This window comes from Acomys minous (genome assembly GCF_964271855.1).
Source record: "Acomys minous genome assembly, chromosome: 10".
Taxonomy (NCBI): Eukaryota; Metazoa; Chordata; class Mammalia; order Rodentia; family Muridae; genus Acomys; species Acomys minous.
In genome coordinates, this window is record NC_140491.1 from 69,780,403 (window position 1) to 69,808,296 (window position 27,894).

The 27,894-nt window shown below is 53.9% G+C and overlaps 1 protein-coding gene across 5 annotated transcripts; it reads right to left on the minus strand.

Annotated features, from left to right (window-relative positions):
• Window positions 1–2,096: 2,096 nt before the first annotated feature.
• On the minus strand, window positions 2,097–25,919 carry FAM78A (family with sequence similarity 78 member A). Of its 5 annotated transcripts, none has more exons than XM_084797907.1 (4): window positions 25,780–25,912; window positions 25,190–25,253; window positions 20,398–21,438; window positions 2,097–5,143 (listed from the first exon to the last, which is right to left on the minus strand). In XM_084797907.1, exons 3-4 carry the CDS (start codon window positions 20,718–20,720, stop codon window positions 4,615–4,617), a joined length of 852 nt encoding a protein of 283 aa, XP_084654033.1. In that variant the 5' UTR covers window positions 20,721–21,438; window positions 25,190–25,253; window positions 25,780–25,912; the 3' UTR covers window positions 2,097–4,614. The 5 variants fall into 5 exon arrangements, with proteins under 5 accessions (XP_084654033.1, XP_084654034.1, XP_084654036.1 ...); XM_084797908.1 differs by having other exon boundaries at window positions 25,151–25,253; XM_084797910.1 differs by lacking the exon at window positions 20,398–21,438 and having other exon boundaries at window positions 25,151–25,253; window positions 25,780–25,919.
• Window positions 25,920–27,894: the final 1,975 nt, after the last annotated feature.

Consider the following 27,894-nt stretch of genomic DNA (forward strand, 5'->3'; position numbering starts at 1 on the left):
AGGGCTCTCACTGAGCCATCAAATGCCACTTGGAAGCCACTTGACCCCTGCACATTCCACTTCCCAAACTCAGGCTGCCATAGCCTACCGTCATGCTGCTGGATGCTACAGCAAAGATGAGCTCCTGGGTTATAGCCTGTGTGAGCACAAGAGTGTACACACACACACACACACACACACACACACACACACACACACTTGTACACAATGCTCAGGAGCCGATTCCACAACCAAAAACCAAACTGACACAGGTGCCACCCATGAGCCATCTGGGTGGAGCGTGCGGGAGAAAGCTCTGATGCAACTTCCTGTATTGATGTTTCAACCTTAAGCGGAAGAAACAGTACTGTTGGTGCTGAGATGTAAAAAAGCCATGCCTAACGCCGGGATGGGTGAACGGGGGGCTTCCTGTCCTTCCAGCACCAGAGAGGCCACACCCACTCTGAGGGAGCCTACAGCCAGAAGGTGAAGCCTTTGTTCAAAGTGGGTTTAAATGCACAGACTTCTGGGAAATAAGGCGGGAAGGGGCATTTTCTGCCCGAGGATCCAGGACGGAGGGCATGCTGCAAGCTAAGGACTTTCTTAATAACAACCAACAGTATTTGGCACCAAATATATAGCCACTGTCATCTGCTCTGGCTGAGCAAGCACAGTGTCAGAGGCTGGCTCAGGCCAGGAGTCAAACCCTGGTTTTACCTCTTCTAAGACATGAGGTCAGTTCTCACCTCTCCACACATGAGCCTGGGCTGGAGAGATGGCTCAGTGGTCAAGAGCACTAGCTGCTCTTCCAAAGGACCTGGGTTCAATTCCCAGCACCCACATGGCAGCTGTCTGTAATTCCAACTCCAAGGGATCTGACATCCTCATAACAATGTACATAAAAATAAAATTAACCATTAAAAAAAGATGAGAAACCCTATAGACCATCATACGGAGGTCGCGCTAGAATCAGCCTGGTTCACTCATCGACTGGGCCAGTGGGCAGTGCCCAAGACCCCCTTTCCACAGCGTCTGGGTTTCATCCACAATCACACAAATGGCCTTGGGCCACCATTAGAACACAGAGTCACTCCAGGAACCCCCCAATTTTCCATGAATGTTCCAATGAGGCAGCTTCTTCTTGGCATACGAGACCCACCTGGGCTCCTCATGAGCTATCTGAGGGACAGGTGCGGTGCCATGTGCCCCCAACCTTGTCCTGGTTTCTGCATAGGGAGACTTACCAGCCCCTGGGTGACTCCCATAAGGACCTGATCTAAACGCCTGTCACTCCTGATATACAGTTCTGCTTGTTCTAAAAACAAAACAAGCAAAAAAGCAAGTTGGAGGGTCAGGCATGGGGACAGGCAGAGGCAGGAGGCTCTCTGTGAGTCTGAGACCAGCCTGGCTTACTGGAAGCTATATTACTAGTCCCATCAGGGATATATAGTGATACCCACTATCAAAAAGAAAGAAAACATCTGGTGCCCGTCAGCAGAGTGCTCGCTGCACACGGAGGAGGCCTAGAAATGGATTCCCAGAACCCAGGCAATACCAGGCACGATGGTGTACGCCTCTGACCCCAGCTGTGACCTACAAGGGACTCCATCTCCCTGGGCGGTGGTGGTGGTGGCAGCGCACGCCTTTAATCCCAGTACTTGCAAGGCAGAAGCAGGCGGATCGCTGTGAGTTCGAGGCTAGCCTGGTCTACAAAGCGAGTCCAGGAGAGTCAAGGCTACACAGAGAAACCCTGTCTCGAAAAAGAGAGAAAAAAAAAAAGGGAGACTCCATCTCAAAAAATAGAGGCCAATAGACCCTGACCTCTGCTCTATACACACACACACACACACACACACACACACACACACACACACACACACACAGAGCTGTCCCTACGTCTTCTTTTTTCCTGGGACGCAGACCAGGATCTCTGCAATTCTAGAGCCAGTCCTGATGGAGACAGGAGCATGAGAAAGAGCCGGTGGATGGACTGACTGACAGGCCGGAGTCCTTGTCTTCAGGAACCACAGCTACTGTACAGCATCTTGCCAAATGTACTCACCCTGGCCAGCCAACAGTGAGCCTGCGACCCCACATAACCACAGCCAGAGCCAAGGTGCTTTAAAATTAATTTTATTTCTCTTTATATCTTTTATTTTAAACTTTTCTTTAAAAAAAAAAAAAGGTTTATTTGACATTGTCTTCAGGAGTCTCGTGCCTGCTGGTAAGTGCACGCGTGGGTGTGTGTTTACAGTATTCTCCGTGACCAAGGACGGTTGGTGCTTATTGCTGGAAAGAGCGAGTGTCCACGCCTGCCTGGGCGTGGGCACGAGAGACAGCAGGAGGGCCTGGGGTCTGTCGACAACATGAGGCAACGGGCTGAGGGGACCAGCCCAGGAGAAGCTGGCGCTCTCAGCTAGACCCACACAGCCTCTCTGGGATCTCCCCAGCCCTGCCAGGCAGGAGGGTGGAGGGGATGAGGAGGCAAGGAAGCCAGGTGGGCGAAGCCGGGTATGCAGTGTGGGCGATCTTAAGAAATGTGAGTTTGGGGGGTCCTCATATCCAGAGCAATTCAGGCCACCCTTATACCCCCTTGTTTCCCAGCCCCACCTCCAGGAAGAAACTCCTTAGAGGCCGCGCAGCCAGGACAAGGACTGGCCCTCCCAACCCTCACCGGGGCCTCTCTCTTCTTCAGGGTAAGGAAGTCCTGAAGGCAGAGAAGGCGTTTCCACCGTCTCTAGCCCTGACCTAGTGCGAGGCTGGGGCCCCATGGCTCTCCCAGCTAAGGCGACAGCCTCCACAGATGGAAAGAGAAGACTCCAGGGAGGTCCAGCCCCTGACAAGTGGCTCTCCAGCACTCACTGTGCCATCGGCACGCTCAACTCATTGTACTACAGGTGACTGCACACACGCACGCACACGTGCACACACACACGCACACACACACACACCAGCTCTAGTGGCCTAAGAATGAGAGTGGCCGGACATTAAGCACCCCTGTAGGAAACGCGTCACAGCTGTAGGAACAGAGCAGGGAATCTAGCTGTGCCTTCTCATGCCGTCACCCAGGCTCCCCCACAAGTGGCTCAGCAGCAGCAAAAACATTTTTCTTGTGATAACGGTTTTCTGTGCTTATTATTGGTTGGAATCCAGTGGTACAGTACGCTGCTGGCATGCTTAAAGGAGTGTCTCTCAAGCAGCTCAAAGCAGACGTTTCTGGAAACCTTGGCATCACTCAAGGCCAAGCTCTATGGCTTCAGAAGGTAGACACCCCGCCCCCAAGACTGGCCACCACGTGTCAAGCCAGTTTCACAATGGCCGGACACCTCCCAAAGCATGGCTCTGCCAGCCCTGGGCCTGGGCTTCTGCCTTCAGACAAGGAACCATGAGTAGTCAGCTGACTGCTCCCCCCCACCTCCCCCCCTCCAGGAGCACCTATGATGGAGAGGGAAGGGGCCCAAGCACCCTCCAACTGGTGCTCGGAGCCTGTCTGCAGCCCACCCCAGACAGTCTGGGAGCCACGTGACCTGAGAATGATCCAGAAGCCCTGTGGCGGCTTCTATACAGTGTGCTAGCGGATGGGCATCCTTGGGGTGCTTGGAGCCCCATTTTCAAGTGTGACAACGCTGGCCAGGAGAGAAGGGCACACCTTCTTTACCTTAGGACAGCCGAGGCTGTCCCGACTCAGTGGCAATGCCCCCCCACCGCCCGACCCCACCGGGCATTTGGGACCAAGGTAGATGGAAAAGAAAAAGTGTAGGGGGTGGGGTGGGGTTCAGGAGACAGCAAAGGTGAAAGTTCCCAAGCCCTGAACTAACACTTTGGGACTTCCCCCTTCCTTTTCCCAGAATACCTCCACCAGGCAAGTTAAGGCAGGCGACTGAGGAGAGAGGAGGGGGTCAAGGAGCTATGCCCAGCTCATGCCCCTGGCGGGGACTGGGGAGGGGTTCTAACCGGGGTGGGGTAGGGCCTCTCTAGGCAGGCAGAGTCTGTGGTTTTGATTCTGCCCCCCCCCAAAAAAAAACAGAATTAAACAGCTGGTTTTAGACCTGAGTTGCATTCTTGCCCCTGGGTGCCCAGACACCCAGGAAGAGGGGCTCGGGTGGGCCTCCCTCCTGGCCCGCTGCGCTCTCTCTCTCCAACTCTGGCAGAAGAGGGCGAGGGCTGTAGAGCAGAGATCCGTGACCTTTCCGGTTCCTTCTCTCCTTTAAATTCAGCTTAAGGCAAAAGTTTGGCAAAGCGAAGTCTACATAAGGCCGCATGGCAGAGGACAGAGAGAGAAAGAGGGAGAGAGAGAGGGAGAGGGAGGGAGGGAGGGAGGGAGGGAGGGAGGGAGGGAGGAGTGGGGGAGAGCAGTGTTTCAGAGAATCAGCTGCAAAGAACAACTGAGATTGTGAGGGGAGGGGAGGGGACCTGGGGTGGGGGTGGGCGCCTGTTTGTCCTACTGCCCCGCCCCCTCCCTGCAGGGAAGCAGACGGGAAGAGCCGGGAGGCCAGCGGGTATTAGCACAGTGAGAGATCCGCCCCTGAAGAAGGTAGAATGGTTGTATTTTTCTGAATGACCGGAGAGGGCATCTGGGTTTCCTTCTGAGCAGTAATAGTCTTCCGTGAGTCTCACCTGGCAGCGGCCTGGCTGTTACCGGTGCTTGGGCGGGATCACCACCAGCGGTTGTCCGTACTTCGGCCGCCACATGAGAACCTGAGCGTCGTTGGCGTTGGGCTTGACCAGGGCGCTGGGCGGGATGGGTTCGTTCTTGCTTAGGATTTTCGGCTGGTCCTGGGCGATGGGCTCCCGCAGCCTGGCGCGCTGGCCCAGGGGCCGGTTGGGGTTCACTTCGATGCTGAGTTGCATACGCCAGTGCAGGGTCTGCAGGATGATCATGTCGTTGGTTGAGGTGTTGGTGGCCACCAGCCACGTGGTGAAGCTCTGGTCCCGGTAGATATTGGTCAGTTTGGCCACGTTGCTCTCGCTGACGGGCACAGCCCACGTGACGCTGGGGTAAAAGTTATCGTTCATGCTGATGATGAACTTGGAGTCTCTCTTGGTGGGCCCCACGATTGTGCAGGTCTCCGTGGTGTTACCATACCAGGGGTAGTTTACCCCGTCCGAGTCGCTGATGGCCTCAATTTTTCCCTCCTGGAGATCGGGGAGCTCCCAGCTAGACCTGGGGGGCAGAGAAGGCCAGGGTTACTGGCGCAGTCACTCAGTAAGGCTTTTCTGCATTGCTCTCATGGCCCATCGGGTCCCTGTCCTGGACCCTGGGGACAGAAGGTTCTCAGCAGACCCAGCTCCCTTTGCTCACGGAGTTTATGTGGGGCAGATCAGAAAATAAACAGGAGGGAGGGATGGGAGGATAGAAGAGATGGGTTAACAATTGAGATGTAATATGAATAAATCAATAAAATATATTTAAAAAGAAAAAGAAAAAGAAAAGAAACAGGATGCCCAGCAACCAGATAACACCACAGCCTGCTTCAATATCTCAACTGTTGGGCTGGAGAGAGGATGGCTCAGTAGTTGTTCACTCACTCCTCTTAGAGAGGACCCAAGTTCAGTTCCCACCTCAGCAGCTCACAACCACCTGTAACTCCAGCTCCAGGAGATCTGGTGCCCCCTTCTGGCTTATATGGGCACCTGCACTCATGTACACACACACACACACACACACACACACACACACACACACACACACACACACCTTTAATCACAGCACTCGGAAGGGAGAGGCTGGCAGATCGCTGTGAGTTTGAGGCCTACATTCTGGTCTACAAAGTGAGTCCAGGACAGGCAAGGCTACACAGAGAAACCCTGTCTAGAAAAAAAAGAGTATTTTGGGGGGAGCTGGGCTTGGTGGAGGGATGCCTTTAATCCTAGCACTCAGGAGTCAGAGGCAGGCAGATTGCTGAGAATTTGAGGCCAGCCTGGTCTATAAAGCAACTCCAGGACAGCCAAGATAACATGGAGAAACCCTGTCTCGAAAAAACAAACAAACAAACAAAAGTATTTTGGGGGGCTAGAGAGGTGGCTCAGTGGTTAAGAGCACTGGCTACTCCTCCAGAGATCCTGAGTTCAATTCCCAGAAACCACATGGTGGCTCACAACCATCTATAACTGCAGTCCCGTGGGATCCAATTCCCTCTTCTGGCTTGCATATGCATATGCAGACAAAACACTCATATACATAAAATACATACATTTAGAAATATGTATATATAATAGGGTTTTTTGTTGTTGTTTTGTTTTGTTTGAGACAGGGTTTCTCTGTGTAGCCTTGGTTGTCCTGGACTCACTTTGTAGACCAGGCTGGCCTTGAACGCATAGTGATCCGCCAGGCTCTGCCTCCCAAGTGCTGGGATTACAGGTGTGTGCCACCATGCCCAGATATATATATATATATATATATATATATATATATATATATAGTTTTTATATATAATAGTTTTTAAAGAGGCCAGCACCTTGAGAGCCAAGGTTGTTAAATTATTAGATGCCAATTGGGACTTGGAGAAGCTCTGTCTCTCTCTATCTTTTTTTTTTTTTTAATTTATTATGTATACAGTGTTCTGCCTACATGTACACCTGCAGGCCAGAAGAGGGCACCAGATCACATTATAGATAGTTGTGAGCCACCATGTGGGTGCTGGGAATTGAACTCAGAACCTCTGGAAGAGCAGTCAGTGCTCTTAAACTCTGAGCCATCTGTCCAGCCTCGCTCTGTCTGTCTCTTGACAGGGACTTGTCACTTAGTCTACAGCAATAACAAACACTGGCAATGCTGGGTCTTCACAGACACCAGTGGGACTGTCACACGAAGCCACACAGTTCTATGTTTAACCAGGGTGGCGACCTTGACTCCTTAGAGGCTAGCGGCTCTCCTGGACACACACAGCACTTGAGGACAGTCTGGGGCGGGAGTAAGGCTCAGTAGGTTCTCCTGCCACATCTGCTCTTTCTGGGATATGAGTTGCTTCTCCTCCTGTGAGAACCAATAGGAAGCTGCAGAGTCGTCTGGCTGATGTGAGGGTGACTCCTGGCCTTAGGCAAATGCCTGGCCTCTCTAGGCTTCAGTGTGCTCGCCCTCCCTGCCCACTCCTCTCCTTCTCCCGTGTCATCTCCACAGCAGGAACCAAAGAGCAGGCAAGGGCTGCAGTGCCCCTGCTCTCTTGCTACCAGCCTCTTTCCACTCTGCCAGCCTGGAACACTGGCTTCCATGTGGCTGCCACTGAACCAAAGCAAGCTGACCACGCCCCTTCTAAGCGCCCGCTCTCTCCCAGGCTCCCTTGCTGTTTACCTCCAGACTCAGGCAAAGGGTCTGCTGCAGCCACCAGGCCTGGAGGCTTTGTGTGCCCCTGGGGACTGGTGTGTCCCTTCTCCCATGTGCTGAGCCTGAAACACTTTACCTCCCTTCCCTCCCCAGCCTGGGACCTCAGACCTACTGCACTTGTCCCAGGGGGGTGGCAGTTGCTCCTCCAGGAACTCACAGGTACAAAGCAAGGGCCTGCAGGAGAGGCTGCCAGGGTTGGTGCAGAAACTGAGGGCAGAGAGGATCCACCAGCCTGGCTAGGTTACCGAGGGGACACAAGCACCCTAGAGTTCCCAAGCACCCCTGCACACGGTGGCTACTGGAAACCTCTGGACTTCAGGGTTCCCTCAGAAGACAGATCCAGGGACTACCACCCAGGAGTACCCTGGGTGGAGTGAGGCAACACCTGCTCAGATGGGGCCGAGGAGAGACCCATGAGCCCCTCTTGACCCAACCACTTTCCAGCCAGGCCTGGTAACACAGCACTAAGGCTCACATCCGCTGCCCCAAATCCTTTCCCTGCACAGCCCCTCAGCGCACTGGTAGCCAGGAGCCCACTCCTTTTTAAAAGGACATTCCCAGCCAGGCACCTGCCTGTCATCACAGCCTGGGAAGATAAGGAATTCAAAGTCATCCTTCAGGGGCTGGAGAGATGGTTCAGTGGTTAAGAGCGCCGCCTGCTCTTCCAGAGGTCCTGAGTTCAATTCCCAGCAACCACACGGTGGCTCACAACTATCTATACTGTTATCTGATACCCTCTTCTGCAGATAAAGCACTCATATGCAATAAATAAATTAATTTTAAAAAAACCAAACAAAGTCATCCTTCAGCTACAGCGCATGTTCAAGGCTAACCTGGGCTACGTGAGGCTTCTCTCAAAAATAACAGCAAAGGTGCTTTTCTGTGTGTGGCGTGAATAACTTATTAGAGCCGAAGGGAGGGCGCTGCTGGGCGTCCGTGAGGCTGAATGGATACAGAAAACACAGTTCCTACACACACTGGAACGGCCTGGGAAGGAAAGGACATTCTGACACAAGCACGTTAGAGCACGGACACTGCCCTGACTGAAGGAAGCCACCACGAAAGAGAATCACTCCAGGACAGCACTTACGTGTGGTGCCCGGAGCACCTCAGTTCTAAGACAGAAAGCGGAGCCAGGGCTGCCAAGGGCAGGAAATGAGGGCGGTGATTAATGGGGCAGAGTTTCAGTTAGCAATGACAGAGAGTTCCAGAGACAGTGCATGTGGGTGCTGCCAATGCTGCCGAACTGTGTGCCCCAATCATGCTGCTCTGGAACGTCTGGAACGTCAGCAAAATTGGAACCACAGGAGAATGGGCAGAAACAGGATTTTTGTTTGTTTTGGTCTTCTTCAAGACAGGGCTTCTCTGTGTAGCCTTGGCTGTCCTGGACTCACTGTGTAGACCAGGCTGGCCTCAAACTCAACAGCGATCCACCTGTCTCTGCCTCCAGAGTATTGGAATTAAAGGCATGCGACACCATGCCGGGCTCAAAAACAGTATTTTGTAATTTTTTTTTTTTTTTTTTTTTTTTAGTGATTGGGTGGTGTGTGTACATGTCTGTGTGTACATGTTTGTGTGTCAGAGCACATGTGTGTGTGCAGGTGCAGGTGTGTCTGTGAGAGCTCTGGTAATTGTACATGTTTGTGTGTGGCAGCACATGTGCATAGGTACATGTGCATAGCCTGTGAGGGCTACGGGTTAACATCGATTTCTCTTTTCTCTTTTTCTTTTCTTTCTTTCTTTCTTTCTTTCTTTCTTTCTTTTTTTTTTTTTTTGGTTTTTCGAGACAGAGTCTCTCTGTGTAGCCTTGGCTGTCCTGGACTCACTTTGTAGACCAGGCTGGCCTTGAACTCACAGTGATCCTCCTGCCTCTGCCTCCCAAGTGCTGGGATTAAAGGCGTGCGCCACCACGCCCAGCTTTCTTTCTTTTTTTGTTTTGTTTTGTTTTGTTTTGAATTACCAGCAGGCCACCCACACCCAGCCAGCTCTTACTAGCATCTAGGGCTCTAGACACTGACCCTCACAGCTGTGTGGGAGCACTTTCCATGCTGCCCCAGCCCCAGACTCTGCTAAGTTTTCTGTTCCTCTCATAGCTAACTTAATGGCGCCATGGTGACAGGCCTGGGCACTTCTAGCCACAGAGTGAACCTGTCTCTCCAGCCAAAGGCAATCCCTCAGGCCCAGGTCCACAGCAGAAAGGGACTGCTGAGGCCCCAGCAGGAGTCAAACCAGAAACCCCTCCCCTACCCCTGGGCCCTGACCTCAGCCTCTGTCTCCCTCCACTGGGTTCAGGCCCCTGCACTAGGTGTCCCATGCTGTCCTCTCCTTGGAGGTCTTTTTAGTGGCCTGTCTGTCTGCTTTGCTGTTCTGGGAAAGGAACCCAAGGCCCCAGCTACTTGATGCTCTAACCACTGAACCACACCCCCTTAGCCTGGAGGGGGGGGCGGGACCAGTTTTGTTCCTTTTGGTGTGTGGGTTGCGGTGGGGAGGGGTTTAGAAGATCTCATTCTATGCTGGTCACTTTAGTATCCCAGGCTGGCCTTAAACTTGAGGGCGATCCTCCTGCCTCAGTCTCCATCATGAGCTATCATGCCCAGTGGAAAGGCATTTGGGAAGAAGGGCTAGCCAGATGGCCCACCGCCACCGCCACCGCCACCGCCACCGCCACCGCCACCGCCACCGCCACTGCCAACGGAAAGCAGAATCAAGACCTGAGACCCACATGGGAAAAGAAGGAAAGCTACTTCTGTGAATCGCCCTCCGACCTCCACAAGCTCGTAATGGCGCATGCACCCCACCCCTCCAAAAATATATAAAGTCGGAGAACAAACATGCAAACCCCCCCCAAAACAAACCACAGCCCCTCTGAACTTCCAAATCACAGCAGGCCTGGGCTGTGGGGGCTGGGGATGGGTGAGTGCTTAGCACTAGGGTGGCCTTGCTCTGTAACCCCACCCTTGGACGCCCAAGCGCTGGCCCCAGTCACAGACAGGTGACAGTCTTCATGAGCTGGCAGCCAGCGGAGTCTCCTGGGAGACATTACTCAGATGCAAGGCAGAGCCAACTGCCCTGTCTCGCTGTGGACCATCAGCGGGGCCTGCAGGTTTCTAGCTGGGGAAGACAGGGAGAGCCGGGGACTGGGTGAGGGACCCACAGTGACCAGGAACGGAAACTGAGGCTGCGCCATCAGCTCTCTGACAGTCACAGAGCTCTACGCGCCTCTTGTCAGCAGCCCACAGTTCACTGCGTCCATGTCCACACCTCAGACTTTCCAGGGAAGTCCTTTTTTTAAAAAGTGACCTCAGCATGCTGGGAGTAAAGCCATGCCTGTCATCCCAGCCCACGGAAGACTGAGGATCTGGAGGTCAAAGGTCACACATTAAGGGAGACAGGGTCTCATCTACACCAAGATGGCTTCAGACTCCATAGAGCTGAGGCTGGCCTCGAACTCAGAGATCTGCCTGCCTCTGCATCGAGAGTCCTGGGATTAAAGGGCCCTGTCTCACTGTCTCACAAGTGACAGATTGTCACCATGAGCTCACCTCTGTAGAGTGCACTTAGCTCTGGAAGGGGTGAGCTTAGACCTCAGCCTCACACGCTCAGCCTTTGTGACTTGTGTGGGATGAGACACTGAGGCCTGAAGTCCCCGCAACTCAGGGAGGTGGAGACAAGGAGGCCAGGAGTTCAAGGTCAGGAAGCTCTAGCCTAGCTTGGATTGACGAGACCCTCTCACAAACAGGACATGACAAGAACCATCCAGAACTTGGGACCTCGTGAAGGACACAAACGCAAGGGTTGTTCCAAATTTAAGAACTTTGTTGGCCGGTGTGGTGGCACACGCCTTTAATCCTAGCACTCGGGAGGCAGAGGCAGGCGGATGACTGTGAGTTCGAGGCCAGCCTGGTCTACCAAGGCTACACAGAGAAACTGTGTCTTAAAAAAAAAAAAGAACCTTGTCCTGTGACAGCAATGGTGGACCACACTTGGGGCCTTCTAAGCCACTGCTGCTCAGATGCCTAGAAGAAGCCACCTGCTTCCCAGGGCACCTGCCACACTTCTGTCCTTGTCCTCTGGGGTGCAGGATGTCAAAGAATAGAAGAAGACAAGCCCAGGCTTGAGCCTGGTCCTCAACGTGCTTTCATCATGTCTGAAATGGCGTCCTCAGGCGTCTTGACATCTCTGATCCTGCTGAGAACCACCCGGTCACCAAGTCAACATGTGTGCACAAGAGCTGTCTTAGAGCCAGAAAAGGGAGAGCAGAGCTGTGCCCCGGGGCACTCAGGACCACCTGACGCCGGCTCCCCTGGCAGAGAATCTGCCTCCCAGCCTGGGCTCCCAGACCCCAACCTCTCCTCTTCCCGTTCTTAAAATACACACATTTGGGGCTGGAGAGATGGCTCAGTGGTTGAGAGCATTGACCGCTCTTCCAAAGGATCCGGGTTCAATTCCCAGCACCCATATGGCAGCTCACAACTGTGTGTAACTCCAAGATCTGACACCCTCACACAGACACACATGCAGGCAAAACACCAATGCATATAAAATTTAAAAATTAAAATAAAATACACACATTTAGTCCCATTGCCTTGACCCTGTTCTGCCTGCCATGGCAGTTGAAGGCCAGAAGACCAAGCATTCACTTGTGCATAAGCCTGCCTAGTTCTCAGTTCCTCCCCTAGGCCTTGCCCCTCCCACCCCAGAATCCTCTGCTCCTGTTCTGCTTAGGGGGGACCAGCTGCTAAGCCCTGGCCACCACCCCAGGCAAACTATCCTGACCCTTTACACAAGCCAGGTGCCCTTGGCCAGAATTCAGCACCAGTAGCACGTTGTAACTATCTCCTGGCACATGCCCCAGCGTAATTAAATGACAATGTGACAGTTGTGGGCAGTCCCGTCCCCGTCCCCCTTCCCCCTCCCCCATGAACCACAAAGGCCAAGAGGACAGAGCCAAACCTGCCTTGAACCTTACCACATACCCAGGACTCCTCATAATGCTTGGCCTGGACCTGGGCCCCATAAGCATGTAGCCTGCCCCTGACTCTCAGTGGCATGCTGGCTTACCAGAGGGAGCACTAACTACCCAGGGTTGCCTGGGTCTCTGATTACTCTGCCCAGCTGTAGGTGGAACAGGCACTTTTAGGACCCACTGTCACCAAAGCACTGACACACACAGGCACACACAGACACACCTACAAATGTATACGTGGTGGGTGGAAATTCTCACATGCCTACACATAACACACCTATACATGTGCAGACACACATAAACACATGTACAGGGCTGGAGAAGATAGTTCAGTGGTTAAGAATACTGCCTGCTCTTCCAGAGGTCCTGAGTTCAATTCCCAGCAACCACGTGGTGGCTCCCAACCATCTATACTGTTATCTGATACCCTTTTCTGCAGATAAAGCACTCATATGCAATAAATAAATCTTTTAAAAAATAAAATAAATGCATGTGCAATTGCATATTCACACACGCATGCAGATATACATGCATATACATGTGCATGCTTATAAAACACACATGTGTGCTCACACAGAGAGGCTCTGAGCAACATGTATGACTGTGAGGGGGAAAGGGGTTCAGAAAGGTCTTCAGGCCGGGTGTGGTGCTCACACGTAATCCCAACAGTCGGGGAGGCAGAGGCAGGTGGATCGCTGTGAGTTCCGAGGCCAGCCTGGTCTACAAAATGAGTCCAGGACAGCCAGGGCCACATGGAGAAACGCTGTCTGGAAAAACCAAAAAATAAAAATAAGTTTCAAAATGTAATTTTGAAACAAAACAGAAAAAGAGGAAGCCAGGGTCGAGCCCTGTACAGACTCCCCCAAGGCTTTGGGGACACATACAACTTGCCACCTTCATGGCCCTGACAGGGGTCCTAGACTTTTCTCATATAAACAGATTAGCAGATAGCAGATGTCAGTAGGGGCCTGAACTTTATCAGCCAGCCAGCACACGCAGCCCACTTGGACCCCAATTTCTCTCCTGTTTATTCTTGGGGTCCTGGGCTCTACAGTCAGGAGACAAAGGTCTCCCCTACCACAGGGTGAGTTCCCCAAGCAGCATATACCTCCTTCACTCTGCTCCTGTCTGAGGGTCCCCTCTATTTTTATTCATTTAATATTCACCTTTAAATATTAAGGCGTGGTGGCCCATGCCTTTAATCCCAGCACTCGGGAGGCAGAGGCAGGTGGATCGCTGTGAGTTCGAGTCCAGCCTGGTCTACAAAGTGAGTCCAGGATGGCCAAGGCTACACAGAGAATCCTTGTCTCAAAAAACAAAACAAAACAACAACAACAAAAAGTATTCCCTTAAAGCCAAGCACAGTGGCACACCCCTGGAACCTCGGCACTCAGGGAGGCAGAGGCAGGAGGATCTCTGTGAGTTAGAGGACAGCCAGGTCTACAGAGCAAGTTCCAGGCAGCCAGGGCTACACAGTAAGACATTGTCTCAAAAAAAAAATTAACTTTTTAAAAGTAAATAAACCAATTATTTCCAAGACACACTTCTTCAAGAGCAGGCTGGCCACACCAGAGACATGAAGCTAGCTAGCTCTACATAGGGTTTCCGTATGCACTAAACATCTTGCCTTAATATAAAAATTGGGGGCGGCAAGATGACTCAGTGGGTAAAGGCATTGGTCATTCAAGCCTGCTAGGCTTGGTTTAACATTCAGAACCTACCAAAAGGTGGAAGGAGCTACTCCCTAAGATTGCACTCTGAACTCCACACATATGTGGTGGCATGCACCGTGTACCATGCACAACACACAATAATAATAGGTTTTATTATTTTAGTTAGTTTTAAATGAAATTTAGCTTTGAGCCTAAATGACGTCACCTCACCAACACACCCTACACCCTCCCTCATGATACATGACACTTTAAGGACATCTCTGAGAAAGAGACTGAGCCTCCGGGCTGGATCTTCCCACAGGCCCAGAACTTATGGCTGCCCTGGCCAGGCCCGGTCCTCCACTCACCTAGACAGGCTGGGAAGTTAGGGTTTAGCTCACCTGGTCGCCAGCTGAACAGACTAGCAACCTCGTAAAATTGCCAAGGAGCACTCACCCCAGAAAAGTCATATAGTGTTATAGAAAGAGATGCCCTGTAGGCCCTAAGGTGCCCCTAGCCCGGGGCCCCCACGGCCCATCACCAGGGCCTGCCTTCACGGCACCCAACACCTGCCCATGGCTCAAGCAAGGAATGTGTGCTGTCTGTTCCCACAGGCCCACTTCTGGGGCTTCCTCCAGTCCACCCGTCCACACTCAGGCCCCAGCCCTGGCCCAATCTAAGGAGGACGGACACGTCGGTGCCTGCCTAATTTGTTTCAAGGGCCTATACTATGATCGGAACTGCCCGCTGCCCTCTTGTAGAGTATTCGAGAAACTATTCTTCCTTTTAAATTTTTATTAGTTTCTAGTAATAAAATGTGTGCTTTTAAAAATGCCAGCCACTAGGAGATGATGGAATGGGCCTTTAATCCCAGCACTCAGGAGGCAGAGGCAGGCAAACTGATGGGAGTTTGAGGCCAGCCTAGTCTATAAATAGAGTTCCAGGACAGCCAGAGGTACATGGAAAAACTGTGTCGAGGGCTAGAGAGATGGCTCAGCGGTTAAGAGCACTGTCTGCTCTTCCGGAGGTCCTGTTCAATTCCCAGCAACCACATGGTGGCTCACAACCATCTATAATGTGATCTGATGCCCTCTTCTGGACTGCAGTTGTACATGCAGGCAGAGCACTGTATACATAATAAATAAATTGTTTTTTTTTAAACTATCTCGAAAAACCAAAACAGGGGCTGGAGAGATGGCTCAGTGGTTAAGAGCGCCGCCTGCTCTTCCAGAGGTCCTGAGTTCAATTCCCAGCAACCACACGGTGGCTCACAACCATCTCTGTAATGTAATCTGATACCCTCTTCTGCAGATAAAACACTCATATGCCACAAATAAATCTTTTAAAAAAAAAAGAAAAAGAAAAACCAAAACAACAACAACATCAATAACAACAACAACGACAATAATAATGATAATAATAAAGTAAAACCTGAGTTATCTCCCCTCTGTCTCTCAACAACAACAACAACAATAACAATAAAGTAAAAGCGAGTTATCTCCCCTCTGCCCCTCCTCCCATGGAGGCTGCTCACGGTGCCACACTTCAGTAAACATCCTTCCAGACTTTTCTGCATGTACACACAGGATGTGTACCCGTGTTTAGCATTCTCTTCACCATAACCCTTCTCCACCAGATTCTTGAGTGGTTGTGGTGGCTTTTGTGGAACCCAAGACCTCTCACACACAAGGCAAGATCTCTGCCACGGAGCAGGACCCTAGGCTCATCCCCCACACACACACCGTTATTTCAACGAGGTACCACTGTTTCCATGGAAACGGGGTTGTTTGTAACAGCGGTTCTCTGAGCGGTGGACAGATCTTAATTCTCTCTCCTAACTGCGAGATGCCTGGGTTCTGTAGAACTCCCTGCCAGCTGCCACAGTCCTAGGGCAAGCTCTTCACGGTAGTGGCATCCTGTGCTGGCTCCTTTTTTTCATATGTATGTCCTTTGTGCCTTAGGTTAGCTATGGCATCTCTAGAGGCCAGTCCCAGACTAGGGTCCAGCATTCTGTCAGCCAGACCCTAAAAGCAGACTCCCTGGGTTCCCTGAGCAACAGCCTGGCTCACTGACTAGCAGCTGCCTGACTCCCGACTCCCGCTGCTCCCAAAACAGGAGGCCCTGCAGCTTCCTCATCCTAACCACCCCTGCAGATGAGTACTCGCTAATACCCCTGGCTGCTGGCTGTCTGGCTGTGCCTCCCCAGAACAGGCCACTTGCTCCCCATTCTCTGAAGGTAGATCCAGGCTTCACTTGGTCACCGCTAGTCCAATGGGAGTTCTCTCCGGCTGGGCCACCCCCACCACTTCCCCCCCAACAACCCCCCCCCCCACACACACACCCTGAAGCTCGGAAGCAAGGACTTCCCTCTCCCGCTCACCCGCCCTGGGCCTCCGCCATTGCCCAGGAGATGGGGGAAGCCGCCTTCCGGCCCCAAGACAGGAAGCATAGTCTTCAATTGTTCTGTGAGGCCTCAGGCCCTGGGGCTCCGGGAAGAGGCCACATGGCCAGGTGGGATGTTCCTCCCAGGGACCCCCCCGTCCAAGGATCTCAGGTGCTGAGCAAAAGTGCTTGGGCAAGCGGCTTTTGGGTTTAGAGTCTTCATTCGCACCCTCAAATTTAAGGCCTATGGGATCCTGGGGTGTGCACCCCAGAGGTAGCAGGGTGGAAGTCAGTCTGTGTCCCGATATTTCCCCACAAGTCTCTCCAAGCCCTGTAGCAGGTGCCGCGGCAGCACATGTGTGGGTCAGGCCTCAGGGGCCGAGGCTGTCTGGATGTGGAAAGGGACCCAGAGAAAAGACAGCAACGACACTTTACGTGGATCTTGGCTTAGCTCTTGGCCACACAGTACAATAATCCAATACTAATACCCAGGCTTTGTAGTCGTGGTGTCGAGGGAGACAAAGCAGGGAGGGTTCCAGGGCCACAGAGCCAAGCAAACAGGGAGAGAGATAGAGATAGAGAGAGAGAGAGAGAGAGAGAGAGAGAGAGAGAGAGAGAGAGAGAGAAGAGCATGCCCCTTTCACAGGTGGGAACTGCGAGGTCTGACTTGCTCTCCTCCCCTCCACATCAGCCCGTTGCCTCACCCCGAGCAACACCACTCCTGGCCTTGGCCTTGGCCTTGGCCTTGGGCCAGGTTACTGGAGAGCTCCAAAGAAGGGCAAACTAGGGACAACACTCACACACGCACGGGTATCTCCCACACAGCAAGAAGCTGTGTCACTTAGAAGGCTCTACACCAGCTGACAGGTGGCAGTTGAGGAATTGCGGGGGACAGCTGAGGAGGCAGGTGTCTCCAACAGTGTCGGGGGTGGGGGGGTGGCTTTGAAAGTACAGTGGGTTAGACCCAGTGCCGTGTAGAATGCTCTCATTTCCCGGCACTCCCCTGCACAGTTGGGCGGTGACTGACAGAGGTGATGTCTTTTGGGAATCAGCGTTCCATCTCGAATCATTTCAAGTCCAGAGTGCCATCCAACATGTCCCCATCGCTGAGAGATGAGTTTTCAGGCAGGGATTATACTGGGGGATATTATGGATTTCAGCTAAGCAGTCAGAATTAATATTTTTAATATAAGCCCATTTGTAAAGAATGCAAGTCCTAATCCAGCCTGGGCCACCTGGCTGTCCCCTCCTCGGGCGGCTGATGCCACAGTCTAGGGGGTGAGAGTCTAACGGTAATTTCACATCCTTCCCAGGGCACACGGGGTCCTGTTTGTGGTTCTTAGAGGTTTAGGGGAGGTAGACCCCAGTATCTCTGTAATGCCACCGCTCCCCCAACCATGAACAAGTGGCATCTGAGCAGGGCCCAGGCAGGGGGAGGGGCAAGCACCCCCTCACTTGGACTCAAGGACTCAGAGGCAGTAGTTCAGACAGGAAGATGCCATTTTGTTTTCTTTTTGGTGACAGGGTCTCATGACAAAACCCTGGCTGGCCTGGAGCTCACTATGTAGACCAGGCTTGGCCTTCAAATCAGAGAGATCTGCCTACCTCTGCCTGTAGAGTTGCTGAATTAAAGGAATGTGCCATGATGCCCAGCCTAGAAGGTTCTCTCTCTTTTTTCTTTTATTTTTTCAAGACAGGGTTTCTCTGTGTATGTAACCTTGGCTGTCCTAGACTGGCTCTGTAAACCAGGCTGGCCTCGAACTCACAGAGATCCACCTGCCTCTGCCTCCTGAGTGCTGGGATTAAAGGCATGCGCCACCAACGCCCAGCCTGAAGGTTCTCTTAATAACTCCATCTAAATGTTTCTGTTTGCAATCAGGAGCTCTGAAGGGAGGAGTCTAGGCTTCCTGTAAAAGCTACCCTGTGACTCCGTGGGACGGGATGGGTGCAGCGCCTCGTGCAGTGGGGTCACGGGGACAAGCTCCACACTGTTTTGCTGACCAGTGGTGAATAGGCAAGTAGCTCCCTCTGTTGTATTCCCTCCCTGTACGGTCACCTGCCTCTGCAGCTGGCCCTGCCTCACCTGCAACTTAAGAACCAGGGTACCCTAAAAGAATTAGCAGAGCCAGGCACTCACAGAGAGCAAAGAAAATGGCCTTGGCCGCCCCTGCATGATGCTAGTTTTACAGTTTTAAAAGTTAAGAGTGTAGGACCCAGGCTGGAGAGAAAATTCACTACAAGGAGTCGCTAGCATCTTTTCCAAATCAGTAGTTTTGGCCAAGAGGGCGGCTGCTTATTTCTGTGTGATAGACTTGAAACTGAAATTGCATCCAAGCTTGGCGGCCTGGTGCTGCTGACTGTGGGGGCAAAGGTTGTCTGAGTAATTCTCTCAATAAACTAAACAGAAGGAACTGTAATTGGCCCCAGTTTGCAGATGAGTCAACTGAGGCTCAGAATGGCTAAAGCACTTGCCTAGGGTCACACCCTGGAAAGTGACTGCCAAGTCTAAGGTACAAAAATTCACCTAGTATCTGCTAACAGGTAAAGGATGCTGCCCCAGGCTCTTGACTCCTGGGGGCAGCTAGGAGGCAGCAGGGAAGCCATTAGTTTTACCGTGAGGAAAGTCTGTGTTTCCCAACAACCTTAGGGATGCTTTGTAAAGCCAGCAAGGGGGTGGGGTTGGGGGGGGGGACCCAGCTGAAGGCTGCTCTAGAAGGGGCCTTCCTGAATACCTAAGAGCCTCACCAACCCTCTTGGGATATCTTGGGGTAGCTAAGGTTTCCACCAACTCAAAAGAGGAAGGGCGCAAAGGCAGAGAGAGCTGGGGCTGCTGGGAATCCAGTGACCCCGTGTGCCCCAATGGTTTTAGGTCATGGGGTGACAACCTAGTTCTAAGTCTTATCCCACCTTCCTGTTTCCTTTAGAGTTCAAGAGTGGCTAAAAGAAACCAGGCGCAGTGGTGCATGCCTTTAATCCCAGCACTCAGGAGGCAGAGGCAGGCGGATCTCTGTGAGTTCGAGGCCAGCCTGGTCTACAAAGTGAGTCCAGGACAGCCAAGGCTTCACAGAGAGACCCTGTCTGGGGGGAGGGGGAGAGTAGCTAGATGGAGAAGACACATTTGTCAACTTGTGTCCAGCAGCTCTCAGCCCCAGGGAAGCAGGTTTCTCCTGGACAGTCTTCAGACATAAGCTCCAGCTCTCTGGGAGCCCCTCTCTCTTCTGCACTTGCTAAGCTGAGAAGTGAGGCCACATAGAGTGGATGGACGCCAAAGACTGTGAGATGGTGTCTAGGAGCCATCTCAGGGGTCAAGCTAGGGACTGTCTCCGAGAGGAACCACTGGGTCTCCTCAGCTACTTTCACCACATCCCTGTGAGCATGATTTCCACATAGGTAGGGCGGGGGTGGGGGGGGACAGAGAACACTCGGAACAAGACCCAAGGGCTTCACGGTCCCAGTGGAGATAGATCTAGACCAAACCACAAGGAAACCAGCGTGCTCCGCTAGCTGCTCCTGAGTCCCATTGGATGCTGACCCTTGACCTCTACAGAGAGACAAAGCAGCACGCTGGCAAAGCAAACTGGGTTATCTGAAGTCCCTCTCAAACACACACTGCCACCACCACTGATGATGGCAAAGCTGTCCTTTTCTGTGCTTCTGAGCTCCCTCCCACACACCAGGACACAAGTGCAGGCCCCACAACAAAGTCCTGTGCAGAGAAGTATGGAGACTTTTTCAGAAGCCTCCCGCCACTCCTGTCTGCCTCCTAAGTTCACGGAGGCCTGAGCCTGAGGGTAGAGAGTGGTGGCTTCTCTGGTGACCCGGGTGGCCTTGACACCTGCCCTACCGGAGAAGCACAGGTTCCTGTTTTCTCAGCATCTTGTCAGGAAGGACAGAAGAACCCTCTGGGCACCAGGGATAATAGCGCGCTGGTCTAGCTGAGCTAGGACCCTAACCAACAAAACTCCAGAGAGGAGTTGGGAGACAGTACCACTCCTGCCTAGGACCCCTTCCTGTGTCCCCGAAGCCCTGCTCCAGTCTCCCCTAACCTCCAAGCTTACCCTGCAGGCCCCCCCAGCCTGTCCCCCAGTACTCACATGCCTTGCTCCCCGTACTGGTTGTAAAACTCCATATGGCTGCACGCCTGAATCCAGCCAACGACCCAGGTTTCCTTCTTGGGGATGGGCGGCATGACCACCTGGGCTGAAGCCCGGAAGTGGGGTGTCCGGTAGCGCAGTACCACGCTGGAGGACTCGTCGATACTGGTGGGGATGGGGTCTATGGAAGCTTTCACATCAATCACGGTAATCCCTTCCCGGAAGACTCTGGCTTTGCCTCCGATGCTCTGAATACAGCCCATGGCACACAGGACCGCTCTAATCTCCAGGGAAGCCCAGCAGTCCCAAAAATAACAGGGCATTGAAAGGATGGAGGTTGCAGAACCCAGCGTAGAGCGCCCAATCTAATCTCAAAGCTAAAAAAAAAAAAAAAAAAAAGCCGCGAGCCACAGGCTAGAGAACTTACTAAGAGGAGGGGGCTCGCATAGCACTACCGGGCCTGGTTATAAATACGGATTCTGTTGCATCTCAAGAGCCCTAGGCTCCCTCTTCTAGTAGTGGGCAAAAGCCACCGATATTCTTTGGATTTAAGAAAAGAAAAGTTTGGAGTTTAATGGATAAGCATGTTGTTCTGACATCCAGCCTTGCGTCCTCACACTTGGGGTTGGCAGCTCGGACACTCTTCCTGAAGTCTTCTGAGGAAGCAGACGGGCGCTGGCAGGCACATAAATAAGGAAGGCTAGGTCCCCGCGCGGTCGCGCCACCCTCGCTGCAGAACGCCGACTTCCTGCCCTTCTGCCTTCCGCACCCGTTCCCCGGGACACGCGCACCCGCCCGGCGGGACCCGATCAATTGCAGTGTGAGCTCTCGTTCAAGCAGCAGAGGTCCGGCGTCCTGCGTGGCCGGCACCCACCCGCGGTTCCCAGAGACGCGCTCCGGGTTAGGTGCTCGCCGGGTCCCCTCCGGCGCCCACTCGCGCGCTCCTTTGCCACTGTCGCTGTCGCCGCCGACTGCCGCGTGGGCCCTCGGAGCTGCGCTCGGGTGTCCCCCGCCGCCTGCTCCGCCGCGGCCGCGGAGGACCTGCAGAGATGTGGAAGGGACAGGGCGTCAAAGTTGAGCCGAACTTTACTGCGGGGGGACGCGAGAGCGCGGCGACGCCTGTGCGCCGGGCGCGGGCTGCGGAGCTGACGGCGCAGCTCTGGGCGGTCTCCCCGGAGGTGGCGCCCCCCTCCGCCCGCCCCGTCAGTGGCAGCCGCACGACTGCGCGCACCAGCGAATAATCGCCTCCCGTGACATCTCCGCTGACACCCGTCCAGCCCGGGGGCGGGGTGGGGGTGGGGGGTCGGTCAGATTGCCTCGGCAGTGGGTCACTAGGACCTCCCAGCTCTGGCGTTGCGCTTCGGCACCACGCCTCTAGAGTGGGATGCCCCTTCTCTCTCGGGTCTTTAGGTCCCTCCGGGGACACAGTTCCATCCCCAGGCCGTCCTTAAAGGCGTGCTGCCCTTCGCCAGCTGAAGTGGTTCGACCCCCAGAGGGCGCGTCCGCCCCTCAGCCCCCGCCCTGCCGCGTCCCGTGCCTCGGTTTCCCCCCTCGCCAGCCGCAAGCCGCAGCGGAGCCTGGAGCGTCCGGGGCGCGCGCCTCTGCTGGGGAACTTTGGCACTCACATCCCCACCCAAGGGGCGTCGCGAACTCACCTGCCCCTAGGGCCGCGCCGGGTACCTGGGTCACCGGACTCCCCTGACCTCTCCGCCTGCACGTTCTCGGGGCGCCCCCTCCCCTGGGCAGTGTCTCCTGTCTACTAGGGTCTGGAGGTGGTGTGGGCGCCCCGGATCCCCAAGCCCCTCCTGGTTCCGGGCTGCTGTGGGGATAGCCGGGGGCGGAGGGCTGAGGCTCGGGGCTCTCTCGCCCCCACCTCGTGCGCCTCCTTATTTTATGATCATTGTGAGCGTGCTGTCGCCGCTCTGCCCCGCCACCGCGCCGCAGCCGCCTGGCGCGCCCCGCGCCGCCTCGCTCTGCTGCAGCATCGGAAAGGCAACCAGGTCAAACTTTGCAGAAACTCGGCCCCTACGCCGGCCTGGCCCCCGTGTTCGTCTGCAGCCGCCCGGCAGCGCGCACCGGCGCACGCAGGACCGCCGCTTGCCTGTGCGCCCCGCGGGATGCAGGTCCGCAGGCGGCAGCCAGCGAGCGGGCGCCGCCTCCTCCTCCGGCCAGCCCCGCTCTCCACCCTCGTTCCGGCACTCAGCGTACCCTCCCCCTTGGTTATCCCTCTCTTTCCCCCCCTTTCTGCAGCTGCTGGGGGAGTTGAGCCTCTTCTTGCATAAACGACATTTCCTTTTTTACTAACCCTAGGAATTCTGGGTAGTGTAGTTCTGTGACTCTCGGGTCCTGAGGTTGGGGGGGGGGTGTTCCTATTGACCTTTGACTTCTTAGATGCTGCAGCTTTCCAGTTCAGGAGGCTTGGGGTACTACGCTGGGAATCCTGGATGCCAGAGTTGGTGGTTGGGTGGAAAGTGTGGAAGCTTTGGGAAGCTCCAAGGCTGGGAAGGTTTGGAGGGTGAAAAAAGTTGGTGCGTTTCCCCCCATCCCAGTGTAGATGGTTTGTATTTGCAGGATGGTCAGAGGGTTGCCAGCTAGTTGTCCCCAACTGTGTGAGTTTACATCCATCAGACACAGAGTGAGAAGGCTTTTTATGTACATCTCACAGAGGGGGCGGGGGAGAACCCCAGAGAGGAAAAGTTGAAAAGACCTGCCTACCACCCCAACCTGGCAGGTGCGCCTGCTGGGACCGTTTGGTGGTCTCAGCTGAAGTTCAAAAGCTTATCCCTAGACAGCAGTGGGAGGGCAGGAACCTAAGTTACCTCAGGCCTTAGCTCCAACCCTACCCTGCATCACCTCCTAGGTAAAGGACAGTTTGTGACATCAGAAAACCTGCAGTCCCAGCACTCGGGAGGCAGAGGCAGGTGGATCACTGTGAGTTCGAGGCCAGCCTGGTCTACAAAGTGAGTCCAGGACAGTCAAGGCTAATGTAGAGAGACCTTGTCTCGGAAAAAAAACAAAAACAAAAACAGAAAACCTGCAGTGGTGGGCAATGGTGGCGCACGCCTTTAATCCCAGCACTCAGGAGGCAGAGGCAAGCGGATCACTGTGATTACGAGGCCAGCCTGGTCTACAGAGTGAGTTCCAGGACAGTCAGGGCTAAAACAGAGAAACCCTGTTTCAATAAACAAACTTAAAAACAAAAGAAAGAAAGAAAAAAACCTGCCAGCCACACTGAAGCCACGCCCACTGCCACAGCCCCTTAAACTCTTTCGGGGCTGCCCATAGTAGGCCCCAGGGCCACAGTCCACTGAGCACGAAGGAGGGAAACCGCTGGAGGGGGTGTTCCTGAAATTGGGAGGGTGTCCCTGTGAGGGATCCAACTCACACTAGCTCAGCCACAGCAGGAAATGGCGGTTAACTTAGCTCCTGCCTTTCACCAGCCACATTCTCAGCCTGACCATTGTCACCGTCCCATGTTCCCAGGTAGTGGGGCGATGTCCTTTTCCCACCCAACTTCTCAGGTAACTGGTATACCCAGTCCTGCCTGATGTAAAACCACAGCACCATATGGTCCCCTGTAAGGGCCTCAGGTGAAGTCTGTAGCCTTTCCAGGCCCGTGGCCTTCCCCAAATTCCTCATTACATTCAATTCTTCTGGGAACCCCTGTGGCCTGAAACACCCCAGGCCATTGAAAAGTCACTGTGCTACTCCATTTATACGGAAGGAAGTCTATTAAACTTATGGATGCCCAACTCATTTTCCATTACCCCAAATGCCTGGAGCCTATTAGACCCCAGTAGGCATGGTGCTTCCACGAAAGCACAGGTGGACACCAAGTCTCAGGCTGCTCCAGGTTCAGGTACGGAGCCTTATATTTCTTAGGAAAAAGATGCTACAGGCTACACTGCCCCGGGGTACAGGGAAGCCCCTGGAGGTAGTTTATTGAAGCCCGCTGGAAGAAATGGTACTTTCACAGAATGTAAGCCCATGAGCTTACGATGGTGACTGGGCACTACAGAACCAATACACTGTGTGTCACACCAGCAGCATCTTCGGCTCTCACTTTGACCATGGGAAGTGACAACAGAAAACCAGGGAATGGGGAGACAGTGACATTTGGGTGCCGGCCCCAATCTCACCCCCCTCCCAGGCCTACACTCTTGCCTGCTAAGACTGGTTCCTCTAAGCTGGGTGTGGTGGCGCACGCCTTTAATCCCAGCACTCGGGAGGCAGAGGCAGGTGGATCACTGTGAGTTCGAGGCCAGCCTGGACTACAAAATGAGTCCAGGACAGTCAAGGCTACACAGAGAAACCCTGTCTCGAAAAAACCAAAAAAAAAAAAAACAAAAAAAAAAGACTGGTTCCTCTGAACTCAGATGGACTAGCTTAATTCATGGGTCTGTCCACAGGTAAGAATTTGTACAGCAGAGTCCAAGCTCCCTTTCACTGGCTCCCCCTTCACACTGCCCCACCTCCCCCCTGTAAAGGACTTCCTCTTGACCTGCAGAGCGCTGGCCCAGGGTTAGCAGTTGCCAGGTACACCTGAGGTAGCTCCTGTAGGGGCAGCCAGGAAAAACAGAGGGTCTGGATGGACAAGGCTCACTTATAACCACCCACCCCCACCCCCACCCCCGCCCCACCCCCACCCCCACCCCCGCCCCACCCCCGCCCCTGCCGAGCTCCTCATCTGCCTGCTCACACACTCTTGGGCCTCGCGGGTTCTCCCACCTCCCCACATAGCCCTTCTACTTGCATGGCAGTCTTGGGAAGTTTGTGAGTGTCAGGCACAGACCTGGATCAGCCTCAGCGTATGTGGAGGGTCAGGACGTGGCCATGAGAGAGTAAGATGCCACTGTCTATGGAGGAGAGAGAAGGGACATCTGTTACAGACATGAGCTTTACCAGTTCTGTACACTGCCCCCATTCTCTCCTCTTTGCCACACCCAAGTCAGGATTGTATAGCCCTGGTCCATTGGACTAGAGAGATCATTAAAAAAAATAAATAAAAATAAAATAAAACAAAATAAAAAGCCTAAAGCCATACAACTCAAAGGCAAAAATACCACTCGGCCCTAAACAACCCCTCAGAGGCCCATAACACAGCCCCAGCACAGCATCTCCCTTCCCTACTGTGCAGGCTACGAGCTGCGGCTTCTGTACACGTTATCTCCATAGCCTTGGCAACGGCCCCAGAGCTAGCCCATCTCTTACATAGATGACATGGGTGCCTGGTGCCAGGGGTTGGGGACGGGAGGTGGCAATTGAACCCAGGGGCTGAGTGATTGGATGGAGTGGGACCTCTCACCAGCAGTCCCTGAAGGTTTGGGGAACCTCATGTTCAGGGGCTACTGCGAACAGTACCACCGACTCTTGTGAACTTACCTGCATTTAGGGCCACAGCTGACTTGCGGAGAGCTCACTACCTTCAAAGGCAAGGTCCTCGTGTGCCCACAAAGGCGTTTTTAGAGAGAGGAAGAGAGGAAGAGTGGTAGCTAGGAAGCCCTGAGGTTCTGTTGCCCTGGGAGGCAGGATTCTTGCCCCAACTGTTTAGAACCAGACAGAAAGCCAATGGGGAGGCTTGGAATGGCCACCAAGGACAGGTGGGTGGAGCCAGAATCCCTGGCCAGTTGGTAAGGAGGGGTTAGCATCAGAAGGAAAGGGAAAAGATCTGGCAAGGCTGGGTGGGCCCACTGCAGGTAGATGGCTGGACCTGGCCAGGTGAGAGAGGGCTGGGACCACAGAGGCATCATCCAGAGGATGCCCTGTGACAAGATCCCAAGTCTCCTGGCCCCAGCTCTCCACTGAGGGACAGTGGCCAGGCATAGGGAACGGCAGGGAGGCAGCGACAAGTGCATAAAACCCACTGTCTGATCCTGGCTGTGAACCTGTGGGCGTAGACCATCTTGGCCAAATGCTCTGAAGCACATTCTCCCAGGGCAGGGTTGGCTCGGGACCTCCCCACAGGCCTCTCCATCATTTTTTGCCACTGTTCCCTGAAAACCTTGGCCAGGCACTCAGCCCTCCTCAGACAATCAACAAGAGTATTTACATCCCTGCGGGGCAGAAGAAAGACAACTCCAGGAATGATGAATGAAGGCATGAATTAGCATAAATAATGAATAGGTATGAATTGATGCTCCTAGTGGTTGCAAGAATCAATCTCATCAATCAGGAAGTGCACGAGTCAGTTGTCTTGATGTGCAGTTCAGTATTGAGGTAGGAACGGAGTGGAAGGCGCATACACCAAGGCTTTGGGGGAGTAAGCCGGTGTGTGTGTGTGAGGGAGTGCCCACGCGTCTGAGCCTCTGTGAGTGATTTGACGGTGTGAGTTAGCCCTGGTGGTACGGTGTGAGTGACGCTGCTTGTCAATGTGAGACCGCGTACCCTGACAGCTGTGTGTAAGGTGTTTTCTGCATTTGTTCTGGCTGTGTGTGTGTGTGTGTGTGTGTGTGTGTGTGCGCGCGCGCGCGTGTGTGTCCCTGTCTGTGGACGAGTGTGGTGTGCATGCCCCCATGTGAGTTGCTGTGGGTGTGAGTACAGCTGTGGGTGTGGTTGTGATGGAGGAGAATGTGTGTTTGCGTGGGATGTGTCGCGTGTAACTGTGGGGCTGGCTGGTGGGCGGAGGCTGAGCGGAGGTGAGCCCAGTTTTTTGTGCTCCCAATGCGCTGGGTCCAAAAAGCTGTAGCTTTCTCGCAGCTGCTGCCTCTTAGGTGAGCACGGTCTCCCCAGACCCGGGATCGGGGCTCCTCGCCGCCACCTTGCGTGTGCGAAGCCTAAAGCCAGGGGACCCGATCTGGCCCCAGCCCGGGGTAAGCGGTGCCCGTGGCGCGGGCGCGGAGCCTTTGGGGAAAGACAGGGCCCCCCCGCCCCCCCCCGCCCCCCCCCCCCGACTACAGGCTGGGCGCGGCCTTGGATCCGGTGCGGCACTAAGAGTTCTCCAAGGTGCTAAAATAAACCGAGCGAAGGATCAGGTTTCCCGACCAAAATAACCCAGCAGCAGCATTAGAAATGCGAACCGGGAAAGTGATCCCGGGCGCGCGCCAGCGATGGAGGCGGTGATGGAAGCAGCTTCCCGCCGTGCTGGGGTGTGTGTGTGTGTGTGTGGCGGGGTCGGGGGGGGGGGTCGGGGGGAGGACGACACTACTGGCCAGAGACCAGTCGCCCCTCCAGCCTCTGGCCCATCCTCCCTTTCTCTTCTGCGGTCATTACTCCCGACAGCAGCCTCTTTGTTGGCCTTTGGGCTGTGGTGGCCAGGTCTGAAATTTCTTAGAGCTAGGCTCAGTCTTTCGTTGAGTGTTTCCAAGATGCCTACTGTGTGTCAGAGCTTGCCTAGCTCATGTGAACGGGCAGCAATCGCAGCACCCAGGGACTGTCACTTTGCTAGGAGATTCTCCATCAGGGAGTAAGTACACAGGGAGGGTATTAGGAGTTGACATAGATTTCGATAAACAAGCAAAAAAGCTGAAGGGTGTCAGAAGACACGGAGAAGTTTGAATC

Excerpts from the sequence above, each read along its gene's own strand:
- FAM78A (XM_084797907.1), bottom strand. The coding sequence starts at position 20,720 with ATGCCCTGTTATTTTTGGGACTGCTGGGCTTCCCTGGAGATTAGAGCG. Across the intron at positions 5,144-20,397 it reads CAGTACGGGGAGCAAGGCAT|GTCTAGCTGGGAGCTCCCCG; the intron begins GTGAGTACTGGG and ends TCTGCCCCCCAG.